General features: G+C 45.1%; 1 protein-coding gene across 3 annotated transcripts in view; it reads left to right on the top strand.

The window, feature by feature from the left end:
* Positions 1–20,538, top strand: part of SLC22A18 (solute carrier family 22 member 18) — a 121,705-nt gene that overhangs the window by 59,896 nt on the left and 41,271 nt on the right. For all 3 annotated transcript variants that reach the window (XM_054971600.1, XM_054971598.1, XM_054971601.1), the window contains 3 exons: positions 4,863–4,978; positions 10,567–10,677; positions 16,512–16,612. In XM_054971600.1, the coding sequence (XP_054827575.1) occupies positions 4,863–4,978; positions 10,567–10,677; positions 16,512–16,612 (328 nt within the window). The remainder of the gene's footprint in view (positions 1–4,862; positions 4,979–10,566; positions 10,678–16,511; positions 16,613–20,538) is intronic.

Raw genomic sequence — 20,538 nt, 5'->3', positions numbered from 1 at the left:
GCCGGCAACAGCGCAGGAAGCTTCTCATGCCTCCCACGCCCCACACCTGCATCGCCTGCCAGGGGGGTGTCCGGCGAGCCAGGCACTGGCAGAGAGAGGCAGGCGGGCAGGCGGGTGGCAAGAGAAGTGTTGGAGAGCTGAGGAAGAGAGCCGAGGGCGTGTGTCAGTCCCTGACTGTTAGATCCCTTAGTTCTCCACAGCAAACACACAGGTGAATTGGTTGAAGTAACATTTATTAGAGATCCATCAGTTCAGGTTGATCAGACAGTGGAATTAGCAGAAGTGATGTTTAGAGGAAAAGCATGGTTAGTTATAGGTCAGGGGTGGCCAAACTGCAGCTCGGGAGCCACATGTGGCTCTTCTAGACATATTGTGCGGCTCCTGGTGGTCTCTGAGTATTGCCACGGCCATACATTTTAGTTTATTTCCCTCCCTTCCCTCCTTTCTTTCCATGTCTTTCCCTCCCTTTTCCTTTTTTCCTTTCTTCCCTATTTCTTTCCATGTTTCATATTTTCAGTAAAAATGTTAGGGTTGCCAGGTCTGACTCAGAAAATACCTGGGGACTTTGGGGGTGAAGCCTAGCAAGGATATGACATCACTTTTGTGATGTCACTTCCAAGTCAAAGCTCAGGTGATGGCTCTTCACCCCTTCTGATGATGTCACTTCTAGCATACTGCATCAAAACTCCACCCCTTCCTGTGATGTCACTTTCAGGACACTCCCCGAAACCCACCTCTTCAATGCATCATGTCTTGCGGCTCTCAAACACCTGAAAGTTTATTCTATGTGGCTCTTACATTAAGCAAGTTTGGCCACCCCTGTTATAGGTTAAAGTCCCGTCCCCCCCGCAGGTTAGTAACCTGTTCAAATTCTGGCATGAATGCCAGAGACAAAAAGTATCAAAGTTTAGACTATGACAGGAAACAATAGCAAGTGAGGAATGAAATCATCCTTGTTCTCATGGCAGATACAATGCAGTCTAGCTGCATCCGGCTCCAAGGCCATCGGCTACAGAAGTGAAAGTTTTTAGTTTCAAAGGAGAGATAACACAGTGAACTTCTAACAACAGGCACTCAGAACTCTTTACAGTGTCAGGGAACTACTGGGCAGCATACGACACACCCATGGCATGTATTGCAGGCTGGCACACATGACAGCATGTGAGGCTTGGGAAGAGAACCGAGGGCGGGGAGAGAGCCAAGGGCATGCAAGGCATGGGAAGCTTCCTGCACTGCCCCGCCTCCTGCCAGATCTCGCGCAGCTTTCCAGTCCAAGACAGGGTGGGAGGGGAGCTGCAGAGGCCAGAAGGGGTGCGCTTACACTTCCCATCAGACGCCTACACTTCCCATCAAAACTTTCAGGAACTGACTCATGTCCACCTCTTGTCAGGCGTCACTTTGTAGCTTGGCTCTGAGACTGACAGTACAAACTGTGTGCAGCTGTGAATGAGCCTGCCAAAATGACCTAGCATCTTTTTTAGCATTGAAAGGGGTTGTGAGGTACTGCTCTCAGGTTGAACGTGTTTCACTGGTGCCCCTGAATGGATCATTTCCTACAGCAACAGCTTGGGTCAACAATGATGCTGGTCCTACACCTGTGGCACATTTTAATCTGTGAGGGGAGAGGTAGTTAAAACACATTTCAGCTTTTGGACCCTCTGCTGGTTTAACTTCACAAACCATAAGAAATTTTTGCAAGAATAGTAGTCCTTATCTAGTCTGCAGGTAGGTCCCAGTGAAGAATGGGGCCCAGTTCAGTGCTGCATTCTGTGACAGTGAGGTTTTCGACATAGCGATCCCATTACCATGGTGGGGGCAGGGGATTCCCCCCCCCCAGCCTCCATCTCTCCCTACCTCTCACCCGGCCGGGAGAGGGAAAATTTGCGGGAACAGGCCTGGGTCTCCCGTAGCATGCTACCATGCTCCAGAGCACTTCCTTGTTGCACTGGGAATGACATCTAGTGTTTGGGGTAAGTCCTCCTGGTGTGCCCCCTGAAGACCTGGTGTGCCCCCTGCTATTACTTCAGACTGTCAACTCCATAAAACCTCAGGAACACATATATTTGAAAATTAAGATGTGTATTTGTAGCTGACTGCCAAATTTTTGGATTTGTGCATGTATGAAGTTTTAAAGTGATGTTATACCATGTTTTTGAAAAGCATATAGCAATAACAAAAAGTGTATATGTTTTTTTAATCAGCTTCATTTGCAATGCTCAGTCCCGTGGAGTGAGGGTCTTGTAATGCTGATGTGTGATCATAGAATCATAGGATTGAAAGGTACCTTTAGGGTCATCTAGTCCACCCCCTGTACTGTGCAGGAACCCCCCCCCCCACACACACACACACACATCCCCAGTAATCCCTGCTCCATACCCAAAATATGACAAAACACCGTCAGCATCCCTAGCCAAACTGGCCTGGGGAAAATGGCTTCCTAATCCCAAAGTAGTGATTGGCAAGATTTGGCATTACCCTAAGCATGTAAGAGGGGGTCACGAGAACTAAGCACTGATATAACCCTTCCTGCCCTCCCTCTCATGATCTGCCTAGGTTCACAGAATAAGTATTGCTGTCAGATGGCCATCTACCTCTGCTTAAAAACTTCCAAATAAGGAGAGCCCACCACCTCCCAAGGAAGCCTGTTCCACTGAGGGACTGCTCTGTAAGGAAGTTCTTCCTAATGGTTAGCCAAAAACTCTTTTGATTGAATTTCAACCTGTTGGTTCTGATCCGACCTTCTGGAGCAACAGAAAACAACTCCATGCCATCCTCTATATGAAAGCCCTTCATGTACTTGAAGATGGTTATCATATCACCTCTCTGTTGTCTCCTCTCCAGGCTAAACATACTGAGCTCCTTCAACCTTTCCTCATAGTGTTAGAACAATAGGACTTGGTCTCCAGACCCCTCACAATTTGTTGCTCTCCTCTGGACAGCTTCCAGTTTGTCTATATCCTTCTTAAATTGTGATGCCCATAACTGACACAATACTCTAGGTGAGGTCTCACCAGAGCAGAGTAGAGCGATACCATCATTTTGTGTGATCTAGTCACTAGCCCCAAATCACATTTGCCTTTTTAGCTACCACATCACACTGCTGACTCATGTTCAGCGCATGGTCTACTAAAACCCCTAGATCCTTTTCGCACATACTACTGCCAAGACAAGTCTCCCCCATCCTATAATTATACCTTTGAATTTTCTTACCTAAATGCAGAACTTTGCATTTATCTGTTGTAATTCATTTTATTCGTTTTAGTCCAGTTTTCCAGCCTGTCAAGATCCTGACTCTGTCTTCGACCATATTCGCTACCCCTCCCCCATTTAGTAACGTCTGCAAATTATTTTGTAACCAACTTGTAACCATGTGCCAACTTTAATTCACTTTATGTGGAGCAGCCCTTAAAGAATTATTAGACACTTCAGCTCGTGCAGTTTGTATCGAATGAATATAAGATGCAAATATATTCAGCCTGTGCTATATTAACTGCTCTGGCTAACTGTATTCTTTGGAGCCCTATTTATTGTGCTGGTGTTAATGTTTAAAGCCCTTCATGGCTGGATCAAACACATCTTAGGGGCCTCATCTGCTGGAATCAGCACTCCAGACCAAGGGTCCTCCAGTTAGACCTCACTTTCTGTTCCTGCCTCATGGAAGATAGGGTCCCCAAATCTTCTCAAGAGAAAAATGAATTATAATCTAAGTAATATGATGCTGTGTTCACTTCCCCCTTCCTCAAATAAGGCACATACTCATACAGATCTGGGAAAGAGTAGCATTTTACCTTACTCTGCACACATTAGGCCATAATATTTTAGCCACTTATGATTTCTGCATTGTTAAGAGGATGCTAACATACTAAGAGGAAAGAATAAGTGGCTGTCAATCAAGACATAAGCTTTAGAATACATTGCAGAAGAAAAGGCCAGTGCTAAAGAGACTGGTTTCTCACAGCCTTTTGTGCAAGATTTGGCAATTGGCCCTCTTTCGGACTTAGAGTTGCCAGGGACCAGGTCCCTATAGTCTCCCTTTGGGAGACTGGGAGCCAGCACTTACCCCAGCTTCCTTGCGCGTGCGCTCCCGGCTCACATGATAATATCACTTCTGCATGTGACATCATCACGCAGGGTCAAAGGCCACCCCCGGATCAAAGGGGGCCCTTGTTGCTGCCGCCACTTGCTCTCGCCGCCACCGCCACCACCACTACATGCTCTCATTCAGTGCACAAGGGCCACAGCAGCAAGAGGAAGCAGCAGCGGCGAGAGCAACTTGCTCTTGCTGCTGCCACCACCCACTCTCACAGCATGGGAGTATGCTCCCTGCTCAGCCAGCCAGGTAAGTGGGCACGGGGGGGAGGGGAGAGTGGGATCTGGAGATCCCCCACCCCGGGTGGGGGAATGGCAACCCTATTGGGACTGCAGGATAAAACTGAGGACTGAGCCTTTCCTATTTAAAGTTCTTGGCTACCATATCATAGTTTGCTTTGTTTTAGTCTAAAGCATAGAAATGTTTGCTTCTTTGCTGAATTTTTCATAAACAATGGAACTTTTTGTTGAAACGAAGTTAGAAACATGCTTGAGTATTAGTAGGAACCGGAATAGTTCTCTTTCCAAGATATACATCACAAAGTGGGATATGATGTCAGAACTCAGAAATTGTCTTTCATCTTGGAAGGCTGGGATTGGGACCATAGCAAGCTGTGTTTACCTGAAGCTGAATTAAATACTCATGACCAGGACATGTTAAATAAAATGTAAATAAAAGAATAGCATCCATTTGAGACTTCTAGTGAGAAGAGGCTTCACAATTGCTTAATTTACAGTTCATAATAATTATGTTTTTCTTTTCCTGTTTATAGAATTTATTTTCCTTGCTATGTTGCACTGATTGGGGAGCTTACATGCCTTTTGATGGTCCTCCTCTTTATTCCTGCTCAGACAAAGTCACAGACGAAAGAAAATGCTACACAACACAGTAAGTGCTTGTAATGCTGAGATGTTTTAATAGAAAGAGGGAGTCTGATTGACTTGCAGTGCAATACAAAGCAGAGTTATACCCTTCTGAACTCAGCAATTTCAACAAGCATAGAAAGGTATAATTCTGCTTGGGATTGCCCTGTAAAAAAAATTATTTTTTTTAAAAAGCCTAATTATACAATTCACATTCCTTGGGTTGGTGTAGGTGCACCATGAAAACTGTCAGATGTGCACTTGCACGTTTTCTTCTAGGAACACAATTCCCAGGCATGTGGGGCTCAACAGTGACTAGGGCTGCCAGATTCCTGCTGCCGGAGGGTGACCTTCCATCTTCAGCAGGCGCTACGTATCGCTACTCAGCTGTACAGTGGGAGAAAATTGCAGGGGTTGCTAGGGACCTGATGCAAAGTTATCACTTCTGGCACAACCAGAAGTGACATTCTCTTATTTTCAGCAATGTTTGAGCATTCAGTCAATGCTTTATGATTAAACCATAGAATTTTGGCCAAATGCTAGAGAGTCATCAGTGGTGCTGCCCTCTACAGATCAATCTCCCACCCGCCAGTTGCCAGCCTCATGCTGGCAACTTTATATTGTGGGCCAAAGTTGCTCCTGCTGTTCCAGTACCTCTCAGTCTTGCTTCTTTCCACTTCGGCCAGATCTTGTGCACAATTACTTGGAAGCAAGTTTTACTATTGTCAAGCAAGTGTGAGCAGAATACCAGCTTTTTCTCCATGAGCAATATATGGGCTTCATTCTAATGCATCCTTCTACATCTGGTCTTTGCATGCACAAACAAAGTACCTACATCAGATGAAAGTAGTACCTACATCTGATGCATCTGACAAAGAGAGCTGTGGCTCTCAAAAGCTTATGCTACAATAAAGTTGGTTAGTCTTAAAGGTGTTACTGGACTCTTTGCTACTGCAGACGAACACAACCGCTGGATCAAAGTACCTCCTGTATGCTATCTTTCACCCTGAGAATATTTACTTTTTTACAGAGATCACAGGGGGGACGGTTATATCTAGAGCATCATTTATGTAGAGAGTTTAGTTTCAGGTAGGTAGCCATGCTGGTCTGCAGTAGAACGGCAGAATTTGAGCCCAGTGGCACCTTAGAGACCATCAAGATTTTCAGGGTATAACCTTTTGACAGTCAAGGCTCCCTTCTTCAGATCCAGGGTTATGCTGAATAGTAAACCTGTCTCTCTCCTAAAGGCTCAGAGATCACCACTCCTTGTATCTAACAGACTGGTATTCCATGTGGGAGCACTGATGCAGGAGGTGTCATAGCCCCCCCCCCTCCACCACTTTCTTTTCTTTGGTACTCTCTGGGTTAATGATCCCAGTTGGAATGAGGGAATGATGGGTAGTCTGCCACTGCCCAGACCCCCAGTTTCACCGGTGGAGAACCCCTCCCCCAAGGGGCAGAGTGCTCCTCCCTTGCAAGCATGTGCACATGGTGCATGGACTGTCCCCCCTCCCACAGATAATCCTCCTCCCCCCAGTACACCACAGCCATAAGTTCTGGATGGGCTAATGGCCGTTCCCTCCACACACGGGCAAGACCTTGCTTCCTATCCCATTTGCCTTGCTGCCATGTAAGGGGGAGCCAGGCAGGATGAGGGCAGTGTGCAGTGGAAGCCCTTAAGGGATCAACTTTGCTCTGTTTGGGGGGCCAAGCAACCCAAAGGGGCAGAGGCGCCTGGTGGATTTTTGGGGCTGCTGCTTCCCTGGTGGCCCAAGGCCAGGGACCATCCCAGGGGATGTACCATGGGGTTGCCCCAGGGGAGGTGGGAGGAGAGGAGAAGCTACTGTCAGCCACAGGCGAGCAATGAGGCAGGGAGGGACTTTTTGTTTGACACAGACTTTATTGAATTGCTAATAGTGAAGAGGATGTCTAGCTGTGTGTTGCTGACTTCCCTTGGCTGGAACGGGAGCCTTGCCTGTTTGTGCAGTAGTCAGAGCCATAAGAGCCATTCCTCATGCCACCTTCTTAGGAGCAGGGTTACATCACAGGCTGCCTGGAGAATGGCTCCATGGGCAACACTTGGATGGCAGCTGGGAAGGATCACCAGGGGCTGGGACAACTATGCTGCCTGGCCTACCTGAGAGGTCGCAACCAGCCTGAAAGGGAATCAGACCCATATGTGTCAAGGGGCTGGGCCTTGACAGGCCATGGCCAGGTCTGCCACATCCTGAGAGGGTTCTATGGCCAGGGGCAGTGGTGGCTCCATTGCCACAGCAACTCAATGATGGGAGCACCTCTGACAAGAAAGTGCTCCTCTTATGCATCCAGATGTTCTGCTACTGTATGTCTGCTGTGAGGGAGATGGTCATGGGCTTGCGTGTCTGCCATCACAGGAGAGTTACAAGAGCAAGCACTCAGTTGCTACACCCCACAGCCATGCTCTTTCGTCTGCCCAAGGGGGGAACCTGGCTGAGGGAGTCTGATCAGAGCCCTGACATGGGCTGCTGGAAGCCTCCCCGAAACAGCTGTGTTGAGTATGGCTCCCTGGGTGATTGCCTATCTGGCAGGCATGGGCTGCACCAGCTCAGGAGCAGGGGCTGTCCCCCCACCCACCCAATGAGCTTCAACTGCAGGGGGCAGTGTTAAGGGAAAGTGGGTTGGGGGTAGGGGATGCTGGTGTGAATGAGCGAGCTGGGGTAGCCACCTCCCCAGCTCCTTCTTACCTGTTGGTGCGTCCTCGCTCCTCCCTAAGCCAGGCCCAGGACTCAGGAGATGGGTAACCTGCAAGGAAATTTGAGTGGTGTCAGTCAGGCATTCTGGATGTGGCTATCCTCTCACATGTGAGTGTGCAGCCAGCCGCAAGATTCACTAAATTACCCCTGTGCACTCTTGCCCTGCCACTGTGAGTACCCTCTCCTGCCTTGCATACTAAGTCCCCACTGCAGAGGGTTCATGGGCAGAGCCTCTGCTTGCCTCTTCACTTACCTGGAATCATGGGCACCCTGGCTGGAGATTATGTAGGGTGCCCTTGGGGCTCAGCTACTGTGCGAGCATGGGTGGATTGGTCCCCACTGTAGTTGGCATCCTGCACTGTGCCAGGCCACTTGGTGCAGCAGGGCAGGGGGGATTGCATTTTCCTGCATAATGGGCTCCTATAGGCTATACCATCGTTTTTCATGGCATAATTTTCTGCTGCTGCTGAGGGCATTCCTATGCCCAGAATAGCTTAGGGATCCATCTAACTCATGCTCAGCCTGCTGGTGCAGGGACTTACGCTCCAATTACACCCATTACGCTAGTTGTGACTGAGCACTGGTGGACGATCTGGGCAGAGCAATGCTGGGCTGCTGCACCATTGTGTGTAAGGGGGTACGCTTCGCATAAATCTGGGATGCACTGGTGTAATTCCTAGTCTAGTCAACTTCCAGGGCACTTTCACCTCCCCCACTCCCCGGATTGCTCTGTAAATCAATTAAGTAACATTATGAATTAGCTGATTTCATTTTGAAATCTATCAGTACTAAACAGCATTCACAATGCCTCTGTTCATCAGCATCTTTTGAGTCGACAAGCCAAGAACAAAGGTGGGGAACTGGTTTCTGCATGAGTGCTGAGTGCTCAGCCCTTGCCTGAAGCTTGCCTCATGTTTAAGAAAGTAATAGACTTGCAGACTTCATAGAGTTAAAGCCTTCAGTAAAGAATGCAGATTTAACAGGGGCATGCTGGGACAAAGCATTGTCCTTGGACAATGTAAAAACGAAATGTGAACCATGCCTTTCTGTCTAACATGCCAATGGGTTCAGGTTTAGATGCTGAAGCTGAGGGACCTTCTGCAAAAAACACAAACACGTATCTCTCGTGCCTAGCTCAGAACATTTACCACTGCTTCAGACCTTGGTATGGTTTTCGGTAGGGTTGCCAGCTGGCTGCTTCCACTGGCACGACTGGTTTCCCCTCCCCCTTATGGATGGTGGGCAGATGCATTTTTTCATATATTGGAGGGAATAAGAGAGAGGCAAGTTTACTATTAAGTGTCTTTTATAAGAGAGAATTTGCTGCTCTAGGCTTGTTGCCAAGTTTAACTTTCATTTTCATCCCAAGCTTTTCTGTACCTCAAGAACAGATTCTTCAAACATTACAGATATCTTGGGGTGCGTTTTTTTGTCTCCCTTTTCCTCCTGAGCCAAAAAGACAGAGGGGATGGAGAAAGACAGAGAGGAAGTGCTATGAACCTTAGGTGAATTAGTATTTTCATCAAATGAATCCCTCGCTTCACCTTTTGACCCACTCAACTCTGTCCCTGGACACATGTACTATACCACCCTGACTCCACTGAGTATCACTCTTTGACCCCACAGGCCCTACCCCTGCATGGTGCTCTGCCCCGAGTGTGTTTTACACTTTGCAAGATTTGTGCCTTCCAAGAGTTGGCAATCCTACTACCCAGCTGGGGAACAGGAACAGGAAGTAATGTAGCACTGTACAAGCAGGCAGCAATATAGGCTTTACTGGCTGCTGAGCCAGGCCCATGGCCCCTGCTGCTCCTATTCAGAAGTACTGTAACGTTCCACTGCTTGTTCCAGTTGTGGCATTTGTACTGCAGGTTGCTCACTCTCCTAAAATTAACAGCCACCCACTGTGTTGTGTGATGGGAGTTATTGGAATACAAATTGAGGAATTCTATAAATGTCAAGTTGAAGTCTGTTTCCTATCTTGGACAATATGACACAGTTGTGGGGACTGAAGTGAGAAAGAGCAGAGGGATAAAGGCTGTCATTAAAATATGTAAAGAGGTGGGTGAGAGAACGGATTCATTCCCAGTGCTCACTACTAAATATTCAGCATATGCTGTTCTCCCCTCACCCCACCCCCTCAACTGAAGAATTCACACTCTCTTGAGCTTAGCATTTTAGGAATCTGAAGATGCAAACATTCATATATGGAGTTGGAGGTGGGGATATTGAAATTGTACTACGCAAAAATGATACCTCACGTAAACGCTGATTTGCGGTTTAACTGGAAAAGCAACTGTGGGTAGAGGGAAGGCACCAGAGGATGGAGAATTAGCTCTTTTCCCTGCATTGGTTGCCTGATTGAAATTCACTCTTCCCTCACATTTTTATTAGCCTTGGTGGGGGGAAAGATAGGCAGAGGGGAAACAACAAAAGAAGGAAGATTTCATATCCTCCCAAGCCTTGATCCAAATTGGGAGCTTCCTCCCCTGGGTGCTTTTTAAAGCTAAACTACAGAAACCCCTTTGGGACTGTTTCAGGTCAAGAAATTGGTGTGTGGGAATTTGAATCCCCTTCTTTCCTCACAACACTTTACTGAGCTGAACTGGGCCCCTGTGGCACTTGGTCCCCAGCAGCTACTGAGTCTAAAAAGAAATATCTAATATACCCCTTAGACACATAATTTATTTTTGCATGTACTTTATAGGAGATGCAGCTGTAAAGCACATTATTGTTCTATGCCTGTGTTTTGGGTAGAGGAGGGTACATGTTATAGAGAGAAGAGAGTGTATCTAAAGAGCAGGTTGCAGTGGTAACAGACTGTCTTGATTTATGGTAGGCATCTGAGTCAACAAACTTAATTTACTCTATATCTTTCTAGGCATTCCCCAGTCCAGCAGTGTGTTTAGCCTCAAAGAAATTACGAGACTGCTGACACTTCCAGGCATAATGGATATTTTCTTAATTAAGGTGCTTTCCGGACTTCCTGTAGGTAATGTAGACTTATTGTACAGAATAAAATTCCAGTCAGGTATGATTTTTTTTCTATAGGTGGCTGAAGGCTCTCAGCTGTTAGTTTCAGCAGAAAATTTAGCTTCACATATAACAGTTAATATTGCCTAGACTAGCACAAATGATCATGGGGCCAGGTCATGCACGATGGCAGGCACCATGCAATCTCTTTTGGGGTGGATAATAGGACCATCATGTGTATATCATTCCCATCAAGGTGATGGTTCATTCAAATGGCACCTCCATATGAATCTGGTGCTGCCAAGAAGAATGCTGAAATCTGCTGCCGCATGCAGCCATTTAAGGCAACCTTGAGAAAAATTTCCTGCCCCTTTAATAGAAGCTTAATGAGATATTATTTACCAAGTGCTGTTATTAACCTCTGTGCTATGAAAAGCTTAACTGCCCATTCCCACAAATTAAGCCTTGACAAGGACAGCCAGACATTTTTTTATTTCCAGGTTTTTGGTAACCCTAGGCAGAAGAGGAGTCATGTCTATTGAATATTGAATCTAGCAATCTTATTTATAATGGGGAAATTGTTTAATTTATTTATTTACAAAATTTATACCCTGCCTTTCTGCCTTCATAAGAGCTGGCAAGGCAGCTAACAGATTAAAAACATATGTAATAAAAACACATCTTAAAACCAAATAAAACCAAACAAAAAACGTATCACTCAAACCATTGAAACCAAGTTTAAAATACACACACAATGCAATAAAATATACATACATTAAAAACAAAAATTAAAAACAGTGCAGGAAGAAAGGATCACTGAGGGAACATCAGACGAAACAAATAAGTCTTCATCGGCTAGCGAAAACAGCATCAGAAGGGGACAGGGAAAAAATTCCAGAGTCACTCTGGGGAAGGAGTTCCATAGTTTTGGTACCATAATCAAGAAGGTCCTCTCCAAGGTTTCCAACCACCTAATCTCAGAATGCAGGGACACCTGGCCTTGGAAGAGGAATGTAGTGATCTGGTAGGTTTGTAAGGGAATAGGCTGTCATTCAAGTATGTTGGTCCCAAAGCATATAGGGCTAAAAAGGTCAACCCCAGCAGCTTTAATTATGCCTGGAAACAGATTAGGAGCCAGTGTACATAGGCCAAGACTTGAGTGATATGGTTCTTATGACCCACTCCTATCAACATCCTGGCAATAGCAATGTGACTCAATTGACCTTTCCAAGCACTTTTCAAGGGCAACCCCACACAGAGTACATTGGAATAATATAATTTAGATGCAACTAGGGCATACAACACAGTGGCCAGATCATTTCTGCCCAAGAAAGGCCACAGCTGGCTAACCCGTCAAATGCACTCTTGGCCACAGTTGCCGCTTGCTTATCAGCAACAGGCCTGGACCCAAGATCACCCCCAAACTATGGACCTGTTCTTTCAAGGAGAGTGCAATCCCATCTAGAACAGGTGACACCTTAAATCCTGGATCAAATCTTCCACTCACCAATAGCACTTCTGTCCCATCAAGATTAAGCTGCAGTTTGTTAGCCCACATCCATTTCAAAACTACCTCCAGGCACCAGTTCAGTTTTCTGCAGCCTCCCTGAGATCAATTAGATGTGCCAGATAGAGCAGAGTGTCATCCACATATTGGTTACAACCCAGCCCAAATCTCTGGATGACCTCATCCAGTGGTTTCATGTAAATGTTGAGATCTAGCAGACATGTTGCAGCCTTGCAGGACCTCACAGGCCAAAGGCCAACAGTCCCCCTGCACTACCTTCTGAAAGCTACCCTCCAGTTAGGACTGGAGCTACTGCAGACTGGTGCCTCCCAATCCCAGCATGGAAAGGTGGTCCAGAAGGATACCATGAATTATAGTACTGAAAGATGCTGAGGAGAACTTTTGAGTCTGATTGACGGTCATTGAAATCTTCTGGGTCCAGGGTAAGCTTCTTAAGTAGTGGCCACACCACAGGCTGCTTCAAGGCTGGGGTGATCACTCCCTCTCTCAAGGAGACACTCATTACCTCTCAGATCCAGTCAGCCAGCACCTCTCCTCCCCTGCAGTATTAAGTAGCCTGGCAGGACTAGGGCACCCAAGCAGGTCATAGGCCTCAAGCTTCCATGGATTCTGCCCACATCCTCAGACTGAATAAACTGAAAAGTATCCAAAACAGCTGACCAAATTGGCACCCTTGCATTTTCTGGCCCTGTCACTGCTATCATAGAGTCCAAGTCAGAATGGGCATGAGACATTTTATCTGCAAAGTGCTGAGCAGAATAGTCACAGTATGCTGCCAAGCAGTTTTCCTTCTCCTACAGGCCAAATCCCAACATGCCTCTGACCACCTGGAACAATTCCACTGGCCTAAACTGTGCATTGGAAAAGTATTATTTGCTGCCATCACTACCATAGAGTGTGCTTTAAAATGAGCTTCCCCCACCATTGCTCTAGTCATCTCCCTTGTTTTTTCATCACTTGCAGTATCTCACTAAATTAAGGGGCTACCTGGGCTCTAACACTTGAAAAAGGGTACCTGGGAGCTATCATGTCAACCACCTGGGTCATTTCCACATTCCAGTGGTCAACCAGGGAATCAAGAGTAGCACCATTCACATCAACAGGAAAATCCCTTAGAGCTGTCAGAAAGTCATTTGGAAAAATCTGGCTTTGGAGGCCAGTCATTTTAATAGATCTTCCACTCCTGAACAGTCTCAATATCCCTGTATGTCTAAACTTGAACGGATAGTGATCTGTCTATGATGAAGGAATCATTATCAGTTCCACCACCCTCAGATCACATCCCCCCACCCAGAACAAAATACCAGATCAAGAGTTTGACCTGCACAATGTGTAGGGCCAATTCTTACCAGAGGCAGGTCCATGTATTTCATACCATGAAATCCTGCACTGCTCCTGAAAAACAGCCTTGGCATGACTGTTCAAGTCCTCCATGTCAACTGGATTAGGGGCCCTCAACTCCACCTCTAAAAGCACCTCTGTCAGCTCAGGCAGGGAGACTCTTGGGGAATGGGGTGGGCAGCACATCTGTAGAATCCCAATCCTGTCTCTTAATGATACACAGCCTCAAAACCAGAAGTATCCTGGACGGGGCACTGTCTAGGGAAACAGAGTCCCTGTAGACTACAGCAACATCACCTCTCTGCTAGCCAGACCTATGCTGATATATTGCCAAGTACCCCAGGGGACATAGTGGGGAGAAGTTAACCCCTCCCCCAGCCAAGTCTCTGTGATACATGCCAGGCCAGCCCTCTCATCTCGGATTTAATCCAGGATTTTATCATCATGAATAGTTGCTGCTTTTCCTGTGACTGTCTTGGCATTTAACAGCAAGATTTTGTAGGCTGGCAAGTTGCTGATATGGTTACCAACATCACCTTGGATGGAAAAAGAGCCAGAAAGGTCAACAGCCTGCAGATGTCTGCTTGTCTCTTCCCCTTATCTGGCCAGCTCTTCTCCAACCATCATATATCCCCCTATACTACCAACACTATGAATTGTGACACCATCTCCCATCCCATCAGTTGTGGCCCCATCTTTCAAAATTAGCACTAAATATTGTGTATATGTGAAAACTTCAAAAGCAACCTGGCATCAGAAGCCTGACAGTGCCATCCTAAGCAGGTCTATTCAGAGTGCTACTCAAGGAGAACACTTAATGGGGCTTACCTCAGGAAAGTGTCCTTAGAATTGCACTGTACTCATATAATCATGAGCAGTGCTGTGCCCTTCCAAGCTCATTGACTTCAGTGGATTTCCAAGGGTATGCATTCTGCATAGGACTGCATTGTAAATGGATCTTTCTGTTCATGTTGACCAAAAAAAGAAATGTTCTGGCATTCACCACTAAAATGTTTGAATTAAAGCCCTCGACATGAGATATCCACATATCCTGTGCACCTAGTAAGTGAATATAGACAACTATTACTATACATCTAAACTGGATGTGTGGTCAAATTATTTTGACTACTTGGCAGAATGATACAGACAAGCAGCTTCCCGAGTTACATGCACTCCATATTAGCTTAACACTTGGCGAATAGAATAGGCCAGATGGCCATCTGCATCCCCCCCAGTGTTACTTTTGCAGTCACAAGTGTCTCCCCTTCCTTGCAAAGGCAAGAGTGTCGCTTCAGCACCCTTGCCCTGAACCTGCTTGTCACCTGGGGAATTCCCACTGCGATGCTGATCCAGCTTTCTGTAATAGGAGATTTCAGCTTGAGGTGATTTGGCTGTTCTTCGATGCTGGAGGGGAAACCTCCAAATAAATGTTCTCATTTATTTTCACCTCCCTGTTCCCACCTTATAATTATTTTTAGTAATGTACATATATATGAGCCTAATTATAGTGTTGCATTTATTTATATTATAAGCAGTGTTGTAATGTACACAGATACAGTCCTTTCATTGATGGTGTTCATTAAACAAACTGATTTGGGAAAGCAGGACTGCTCAGCATGAATTATGAAAGCTGGGGACCTAGACTCACTTCCATAGGAGGAAGCTCCATTGAACACCGTGGGTTTTACTTAAGCACACACATCATTTTGTTGCACATGAGATACCTGAACCTCATCAGTGCTATGTTTAAGTATTATCCTGTCTAGAAGAACCCAGTTGCTTAAATCCGTGTGTTGGTAATTATTTTTCTGCAAGTGCAAGTTATATATTTTCATGCAAATAAATAGAAGTGCTTCTCTTTAAAATGTATTCAGATGAAAGAAAACAATTGAGGCGGCAATACTCAGGAAACTTTCCTTGGGAGTAAACCCCACTGAATAACATGGGACTTACTTCCTAGTAGACTTGCTTAGGATTGTTCAGAATCTTACTTGGGTCTATTCAATAAGGTTTACTCCCAGGAAATCTTTCTTAGGATTGCACTGTACGTTCACCATTTTACCAGTGCTTAAAATAATTACTGAATACTCCGGGTTCAGAAGGTGAACTTTCACTTTCTAAAAGAAAGTGAATGGGCCTAGTTCAGCGGGAGAGTGGGTGCTTTGTCTGGATTGACTTCAGTGCTTGGTTTCCTTAATTAGGGGGCTGGGAAAGGCGCTTGCATGAAAACTGCTGCCTGTCAGAGGCCCCCAGTGGTGGGGTTAGAAAGACCAGCCCAAAGCACCCTATTGGTCTAAATTGTCCCACACATACTGTCTATGCTTATGCTATTGGCATTGCATTCTTCTTTGGTCCTCGACATTGTTTGCTTGTGTTTCTTTTTCAGTGTTAACCTCCCAGAAAAATGCATCATTTCACATTCTCAATGTACAATAGAGTTGCCAGCACTGAGTTGTGAAATTCCTGGTGATTTTGAAGGTGGAGCCTGGGGAGGCCAGGGTATAGGAGAGGAGGGACATCAACAAGGTATAATGCCATACAGCCCACTCTCCAAAGGAGCCATTTTCTCCAGGGGAACTGCTCTCTGTCGTATTTGAGATTAATTATAATTCAAGGAGATCTCCAGCCATCACTTTGAGGTTGGAAAGCCTAGCATACAGAAGGGACACAACTGCACAAAGTGCCATAAGAATAGACACAGTAAAGTGCTCAAGGAAAGACACAAGGAAAACACAACAAAAGCAATAAAATGGGATTGGTTGCATGTATGAATAAATTGTAGAGACAGAAATGGCTTTTCTTTAAAGGTAAACATTTCGAACCAATCCAGAACCAGCCTCCCCTATACAGTTCCACAATATTCTCAGTGTGGGTGCTTCTGACCAGCTATCTTAATGTTGCCCAGCTTGTTTCTGGGAGGATTTCTGTGCATTCAAAAGACAACATGGTCTTCCATTTTCCTAAAAGCAGGTTTCCCCCCTTAGGTTTGTTCCTGATCATGTTTTCCATCATAGCTATTAATTTCTTTGATCTGGAAGCTGCACAGGCTGGATACCTGATGTCATATTTTGGAGTCCTTCAAATGGTAAGGAGATTGGCTTAACAAATGAGTATGGCTATTGTTCCCAGTGTCTTTTATGGGAAACAGTTGGGTGAACAGGCAAACCAGTGGAAAAGAGGAGTGGGGTGGGGCCTGTGGCAGCAGCAAATGGAACGTGGATGCCATTCCTGCCTGCTCCCACCGGGGTTTAGAGGTATCCCTAGTTTGTTAAGGAAAGCTCTTCCTCTGTCATGAGGAACATAGTGTGGTCAGCTGCTGCCACATGTGTGTTCACCACTTGATGACTAAAATATCAAGTGATGACAAATTGAATGGAGCATGCTGAAAGATATGATCGGAAAGATCGACCTGTGCTTGAGTAGCTGATAGATTCACACAGTCAAGTCAGTTATTACAATGTGTGAATGTACCATCACAGCTGTAACAGCACAAATAGAACTTCCACATCCATTCAACGTCACCTCAAATGCAGTGTTTTTCAGTGGGATCATTTTGTACGTTCAGCTGCCAGTCACCCCAGTTTTACTGGGAAGCATCCTGCACCTGTAATGCGTGTGCATACATACAAGCGTCAATCGGCACTCAAGAGGAATTCTCTTTGCTCCAAAAGAACTGTAACACTTAATCCACTGCTTTTTGAGTAAAACAAAGGCTAAAGTGAGAGGTACATGTAAGGATCTTCAATTTTTCCTTTTTGAATATTTAAGGTGCATGACTAAAATAAGGGTTTACTGCCACTCTAAGCTTGAAGCCAGGGAACTGGAGGTTTCGGAGCTGTGCACCTTGCAGGATGGAATGCTGGTTTTGAAGGCAGGGGTTGTTTCAAGCATCTTGTTTTATGGCAGGGGTGTCACTGTTTATTTGTTGTGCTAAGGGGAAAAAACCACAGCATGCATGGAAGCCGTTAGGCTTATCTAAAATGGTGCTTTCACTGCTTTGGATCCAAACTCACAAGTGCTAGAAGCTACTTTTAAGATGACATGTTTTACTATTGTGTCATGAGACTTTTAATTTTAGTTTACTAAGGTATAGGACATTAAAGAAATTGTCATAAGATTTGCTAGAGCTGCCTTCAGGTTAAGCTTCTATGTGAAGCTGTCCGAAGATATTTGATACAGGCTGCGGAACATGTAATGCCTTAGTTCTGCTGAAGTAATTTCTATTATGGTGCCTTTTGGGCTTCAGGATATGGAGTGCTGTTTTGCTTCTGTGACAGTGTACTAAAGTTTATTGAACAAAAAGCTTTCGGAGGCTAAATTAATGTGACAGTCAATTTCTCCTGGATATAATTGAAGGAGTGCTACTTGATAAAAAAATACTTTAACAGACTCTCCATTTTACTTGTACCTCATTTATAGCTAGGATTGGCTTGTTTGAGATGAACAAGCCAGAATGTGTTCCTGATAGGCATGATCCAGATTCATTACCAGGCTTGCGTGCTCCTTCCCTCCTTCCCCTTGTTCAGCATGTTCAGATGGAATACAAAAAGTTTTCAGCTAACTCCAATTAGTTCAAATCTGAGTACCTTCATAAATTGTGGTTTCAATCGCAGTTACTGGGAAATAAATTAACCTCAGTTTAAGACACCAGCATTTGAACTTCATGACTAATTAGCACTAGTTGAAGACCAAGCTCAAGCAAAGGAAGGAAGGAGGGCCCCTTTCTTAGTCGGTACTGCTGACCCACATATGGGTTGCAGTACATTATCTGTCCACTTCCCTCCCCCTGTATGCTGATGGGCAGGAATCTGGAATTGACCCCATCTTGGGACAGTTATTATCTGTTTGTTGATTTTATGAACTGTTGTTTTATGAATTGTTTTTAATATTTGTATTGTATTTTTATAACTCCTGTATCTCACCCTGAGCCTGCTTGTGGGAAGGGCAGGTTAGAAATGCAAATAATAATAATAATAATAATGCCCAGGATAATGTTGATTGCCACTTGGGGGTCAGGAAGGAAATTTTCTGCAGGCCAGATTGGGGATCCTGGAGGGTTGGGTTTTTTTTGTTGTTGTTGCCTTCCTCTGGGTCTAGAATCAGCCATTTCTTATACCCTCTATTGAAGAAATTATTGTCAGTCTCTCTTCTGCTTTGCACAGATCTGAAAAAGCTATTCCTCCCCTCCCTGAGACAGGTTAGATAAGCCTTGGGATTATTTGCTTTTTAAGCAATAGGAGAGAAAGGTGGCTGACCTTCACTGAAATGAAGGCAGACAGTACCATGGTCCTGTGTGCTTTAAATCTCACATTCCCCCCCCTCCCTCTGTGTGTGTGTGTGTGTGTGTGTGTGTACACATTCAGATCTGAATACCATGGTTAAATGAAATCTCAAACAGGCACACACCCATTATGTTTCTGAAATAACGAGGCATTTGCTGCACTCTGAAGAGAACACCATTTGTTTGTATGTACTCATAGCACACATTCCACATTAAGAACATGATTGGGAGGGGTTCAAATCATGAAGAGGGGAGAGGTTTTTTTCTCCCTGGAAATAATATTCTCCAATACAACTGTCACTGCCTCTTTAAAATATTAGATCTTTTCTTCTTCCTCCTTAAAACAGTGTTGTTTTCTGCCACTTTTAGTCACTTCCACAGTTCCTTTTCCTTTCTATCTATGCCTCCTCAGTCATTTTTTATGCTCTTTGCATTAGGTGGCAGTAAGAAGCTTTTTAAACCTTGAAGTACTGAATTGTGCCAAAAGATTTGTCTTTATGAGGATGCCCTTCAGGCCTGGAAGAGGCTTACAGTTTCCCAAAGGAAGGAAGTGTGGGCTAATTATGTCCATCAAGACACACACACGCACACACACATCATGTGACTTTCGTGGCTGCACAATTTGTTCAGCCCTGAAGACCACATCAGAAATGAATTATGATCTAGAAAGTGCCACTGATTTCCATATGTAGTTGCACATACTTAAACATAAATTGCTTATAACTTCCCAGGCGAAGGTATATGCCAAGTGAAAGATTATGAGCACACTGTACTTACTCCACAATGTATTTTTATACTGAAACTTGTTAATTTCCAATACGTAGAAAATTTGAGGTGGCCACTGAAAGTGCCACATCCCCTAATGATCTCTTTTCACCAGGCTGCCCTGTCTCTAGTACATCACATGGTTCATACTGTCAATGTAACTCTGCACTTGTGAAGGCTAGAAACATTTTTCCAAAAACTGATGCTTGGCCCAAGCAAAAGTCAGTGAGTGCACAAAGAAACCTGGGGATAATATCTTGCCTGAGGTCTGTATGTTGCCTGTACCTGGGACCAAATTACATAGGACACTTGGGTTACATGACTGGAACTCCAGTCCAGACGTGATCTGGCCCTAAAGAACATCTTTTTTTGCGGGGGTGGGGATAATCTAGACTAGGACTGCAGCTCTAGGAAGGGGTGTGTTTTAATTCTCCTTGTGCCATTTCCCCAGTCAGACCCCCCCTTCCTCCCTGCTGGGGCTTAAAGCAGGCTATGAGGACATTTGCAGTTGTGGAAACAATATGGGCAGGGGGCAATTTTAAAAGGTCCTTTCTCTGTCACTGACCCAGACTGTCCCACTTCCTGTAGTTGCTTCTTCAAGACAGACTACACATCTGGAGCCTCAGTCACAGAACTCTAGTGTCATATGTAGTGTGGCTCTAATTCAAAATCCTCTATATCTATGTACAGAATATCTAATAAATGTACATCCTTTTTCCTCCTTTGACTGGTTTGCAGCATGGAGCCTATTATCTGCCACTTGCTTGTTTTTAGCCCTGCCTAGTTTCAATAAATAAATGGGTTGGATCCAAATGGAAGTGAGTTTGTGGAAAGGATCTTTCTGCCTTGTCTTTCCGAGTATGGTCCCCTACATCCTGACCCCAAGAAGCCATTCTTAAATGTTAGGACTGTTAGGAACACCACAAGGTGAGAATGGTGGATGGGAGCAAGAAGTATGAATTGGC

The sequence above is a fragment of the Eublepharis macularius genome, chromosome 2 (assembly GCF_028583425.1).
Source record: "Eublepharis macularius isolate TG4126 chromosome 2, MPM_Emac_v1.0, whole genome shotgun sequence".
NCBI classification, from domain to species: domain Eukaryota; kingdom Metazoa; phylum Chordata; class Lepidosauria; order Squamata; family Eublepharidae; genus Eublepharis; species Eublepharis macularius.
This window is presented reverse-complemented; position numbering and strand designations above follow the sequence as displayed.